At 42.1% G+C, this 4,910-nt stretch overlaps 1 protein-coding gene across 1 annotated transcript; it reads right to left on the reverse strand.

The window, feature by feature from the left end:
* Positions 1–4,264: 4,264 nt before the first annotated feature.
* Positions 4,265–4,645, reverse strand: LOC115231293. Its single transcript, XM_029801352.1, has one exon. It carries the CDS (start codon positions 4,643–4,645, stop codon positions 4,265–4,267), a length of 381 nt encoding a protein of 126 aa, XP_029657212.1.
* Between the last annotated feature and the right edge of the window lie 265 nt (positions 4,646–4,910).

Genomic DNA, 4,910 nt, shown 5'->3' on the forward strand with positions numbered 1-4,910 from the left:
TCAAAATGTAATACAAATGAAAATTGCATTACTTTCTGACTCACCTTCGAACGTATATCAAACAACTTTCCATTACTTACAACAGCCTATTGAGAGTTATTATTGAAGCGTGCCCCGTGCAAAACAAACTGAGAAACTCCAGAAGAACTAAATGATGGCCTTTCAACGGTTGTTTAACATTTACATGATACGGAAACTCAGAAAAGGCTCGATAGATGGGTGTCACATGAGCTGAAGAAAATCTTTGAAAAGCTGCCGTTGTAAAATGTGTTCTGCGTTTCTTTTGCGCTGACAAAAAAAAACCGATTCATTTCTTGTTCCTGTTGTGATATGTAACAGAACATTAATTCTTTGTGATGAGCGAAGGTGTTTCTCCGCACAGACTGGCCAAAGAGGAGCACCAAATTACTTTCTCAAAATGAAGACCATATCAAAAGAAATATTTACCGTCACTCTTACGTGTTGGATATGAAACAAGACATACTGATTCTCTGAAGAGAGTGAGTATCATTGTCTTTGTAAGGCGGCGTGGTAGCAGAACGGTTAGTGCGACGGGCCAAATGCTTAGCGGTTTTTCGTTCTGAGTTCAAATTCCGCCGAGGTAGACTTTGCCTTTCATCCTTTCGGGGTCGATAAATTAAGTACCAGTTACACACTGGGGTCGATATAATCGACTTAATCCGTTTGTCTGTCCTTGTTTGTTCTCTCTGTGTTTGGCCCCTTGTGGGTAGTAAAGAAATAGGTATTTCGTCTGTCATTAAGTTCTGAGTTCAAATTCCGCCGAGGTCGACTTTGCTTTTCATCCTTTTGAGGTTGATGAAATAAGTACCAGTTGAGCACTGGGGTCAATGTAATCAGTTTAGCCCCTCACCCAAAACTGCTAGCCTTCAGACAAAATTTAGAACCAATATTATTACCTTTGTGCCAACCAGACAGTTACTTGTTTCGGTCTTCCCACTGCTGACGTTGTTCCAGTTACTGCTCTTGTTCTTCTTGTTCTCGTTCTTGTTTAAGACGTAGATCAAACCTGTTCAAAGGATCCAATGATGGAAGATCTCCCAATTATGATCAACTCGCCTAAGACTGCATTATTTATCGCGTTCTTCCGGATGCAATTTAAGGGAGATTTTGAGACCCGTTTCTAGGTCAAGCGTCACCATAAAGGCTCACTTATTGGTTCATGTTGTCGATGTTGCTATGGTTATTGGAGCTATGGTGGTGGTGGTGATGGTGATGGTGGTGGTGGTGGTGGTGGTGGTGGTATTATGATAGAGATAATGGTGTTCGTGATAAGTCAGAAAAATTTGCCTCTACGATGTTGTGATCGCTGTCGATCACAAATTAAATATGGTCCCCATCTTACCTAAGGCATTAATCCCAGCCAACAGACCTCGTCCCCATATTACACACCTCTTCTGTTTTCTTCTCTCCCGTCCATCCTCCTGCGTTTGGGATTGAGGCAACGAATAAAAAGCTCGACTACCATTACACCGCCACTACCGCCACTACCACCGCCACCGCGACCAAAGACGCTGACGACGATGACGACGATGACAATGACGACGATGACGATGATAGTGATGACAATGGTGATGATGATGATGATAATGATGATAACGCTTCATTGTCTTGTTTATATGTTTAACGTGCGTGTTTGTACGTGGGCATGCGCATGAACGTTTGAATGTATATGCATATAAATACATATATATATATATATACATGTACATCCACATATTACATATATGCATACATACACATGCACATGCAAAATATTTGTATATGTAGTTTTATTGAACTACTATGCTTTGGGTATCGTTTATCATCTAATGACGTCTGGAGTACCAATCATGGATTTTAAAGCGGATAAGTGGAGGGGTTTCGAATATCTGTGGTCACCCTTGGGCGACCCGTGGGTTTCTCTAATTGTTGATGTTGCTAGTGGTGATGGTAACGACAGTGTTGTTAATACTGGTGGTGGTGGTGGTGGTGGTGGTGATTGTGGTGGTGGTGGTGGTGGTGGTGGTGGTGGTAGTAGTGGTGGTTGCAGCCAGCGGTGGTGACGGCGGTTTCATTGCTGGTGGAGGTGGTGGTAGTTGTGGTGGTTGTGGTGGTGGTGGTAGTGGTGGTTGCAGCTAGCGGTGGTGGCGGCGGTTGCATCGCTGGTGGTGGTGGTGGTGGTGTGGAGGTGGTGGTCGTGGAGGTGGCGGTCGTTGTGGTGATGGTGGTGATCGTGGGGGGGGGGTAATAGTGGTGTTGGTGGTGATTGGAGGCCTGGCGGCTTATTTGCCAGGAAATATTTGCAAGCTAGCACGAACCATTTCTGGGGACACACATACTTAATCTCAAACATCCCCATCCGCAATTTCACATACACAGAAACCCACTCACTCACACACGCATATATACGTCGGTGCACATAGATATACGCACATATGCGCACATGCGCGCTCGCAGGTTCCCACACACAATAACACTTACACATACTGATGGAACACCTTGACAGGTTAGTGGGACATCGAGAAACTCTGTCGTGGCTCAGTGACAGCGCGACAAACCGCATTTGCATACTTAAACGCATACGCATCAACAACACACATGTACGCGCACACAAACATACATACGTATACACACACGTACTCACACACTCTGTGGAAACCGTCACAGTGTGACAGACGCATCAACACCTGCAAAAAATTTCTCACACACAAAGACACACGCATACACACATATACGAACACATACACACCTGAAGACACGTACAAGTACACGCATACACACGTGCACGCACACGCACACACATACAGGCACTCACGCGCACACACACATTCTCTCTCTCTCTCTCTCACACACCACCTTCATTCTTTCGCTGTTTTTAGTGCTGGTGCACCGCCTGATGAGCTGATATACCAGCTGATACAATGAAAAACATAGAAATCCTGCAGCACCTTCAGACGCCTACATCAGTGACATACCACCTACCACACTTTAACACATACTGTATTTTGAGGGGGCAGCATGTTCCGCCTTTGTATAGCCAACCACAGCTGCATGGGATTGAGTACACGCAGTTCTTAGTCATATTCTCTTCTATTGGTGGTTTTACTCGTAGGAGATATTTGCGAAGTGTTGTATTACTTTTAAATACTGTCCTGATGTCATATGGGCCGCATATCTTTTGTATCTTTTCGGAGGGGCCTTTCACATAAGGTAGACAGACTGTGCACAATTCATCGGTTTCATCCTCTCTTTTCTTCATAATTGGAGAGGAGTGTATGCTTTTGGGGTAGTTGGTGCTTAATAGATTTTTACTGAACTTCATCAGTTCTTCGTGTTGGGTATCACGATTGCTACTTATATTCATTGCTCGATGTTTTAGGCACGGAGAAATCCCTCTCTTTACACTGTATGGATGGTGAGTATTGATGTTGTGGTATCGTCCAGTAAAGGTCGGCTTGCAGTATACGGATGTTCTGAATCCATAGTTGGTGCGTGTTATTTAAACGTCCAGAAATGCTAGCTGATTGTATTTTTCTTTTTCCATTGTGAACTGTATGGATGGCTTTATTGAGTTCACATAATCTAACAGCACTTGGACATCTTTCCTGGTGGGGCCAGTGTATGAAAGTGTCATCAAGATATCGCAGCCATAGGGTTGGTTTTAGTGGTGTTGATCCTAAAGCCAAATTCTCAAAGTATTCCATGTATATATTGGCTATTATCGGTGATAATGGCGAACCCATAGCTAAACACCCTTCTTGTCGATATATATCAGTGTTCATACTGAAGTAGGTAGTTTCTACACAGGTCATCATTTCCATCAAGTTTCTTAGTGCTATACTAGTGCGTTCTTGAGGATGGGTGTCAGTCACTAGTTTTTTCATGAATCACCTATAGTGCTTCACCAGTTGGGACTTTAGTGAACAGGCTTATCACATCTAGACTCACTATCTGGTTGGATGCAATGGGGGTATCCTTGATCAATTCTGTGAAGTGGGTGGAATTCTTCACGTACAATGTTGGCTTTCTTACTAATGGACTCATTATATCCATAAGGAAGCGGCTCAGTGGATGACATGCTGAACCTCTACAGCTCACTATAAGTCTTAATGGAATACCATCCTTGTGAATCTTAGGAAAACCGTACATGTGTGGTAGTTTACTGTAGTGTTGAGTCAGTTGTCTGTACTTCATTGGTGTAAAGTGATCCTTGTTCTTGATCAAGATCTGTGACAACTCTCCCTCTGTTTTCAAAGTAGGGTCTTTACTTTGCCAGTTTTTCCGAGTAGTCAGACTTGTTCATCACCACTGTAGCATTTCCCTTGTCTGCTGGAAGTATTATGATCGAATTGTCACTCTGTAGTCTTTTGATAGCGAACGTTTCTTCCTTAGTGATGTTTGGTTTGGGAAGTTTCGCTTTTTCTAGTACCTGTCTCACTTTCCACCTTAGTTCATCTCCCTGAGCTTTTGGCATCTTTATGGCTATCTCTTCAATAGGGGCTATTATGTACAAGTATGGAATGCGCTTGATGGTTGTTGCAAAGTTGAGGCCTTTGTTTAGTACTGCTTCTTCAGAGCTTTCTAGATGTCGGATACTTACATTAATTACTGCTTTCACAGGTGGGTGACGGACTTCAGTCTTCATTCCCTGACATGAATAATAATAATAATAATAATAATAATAATAATAATAATAATAATAATAATAATAATAATAATAATAATAACAATAACAACAACAACAACAACAACAACAACAATAATAACAATAATAATAATAATAATAATAATAATAATAATAATAATAATAATAATAATAAATGCCCTGATGCAGTACCAGGCAGTGGCTCTCATGGCTTCTGATCTTAACTGATTGGAAGTGTTATCATGTACATTGTTTTGTCTTGATA

The sequence above is a fragment of the Octopus sinensis genome, unplaced genomic scaffold (assembly GCF_006345805.1).
Source record: "Octopus sinensis unplaced genomic scaffold, ASM634580v1 Contig18090, whole genome shotgun sequence".
In the NCBI taxonomy this organism is placed as follows: domain Eukaryota; kingdom Metazoa; phylum Mollusca; class Cephalopoda; order Octopoda; family Octopodidae; genus Octopus; species Octopus sinensis.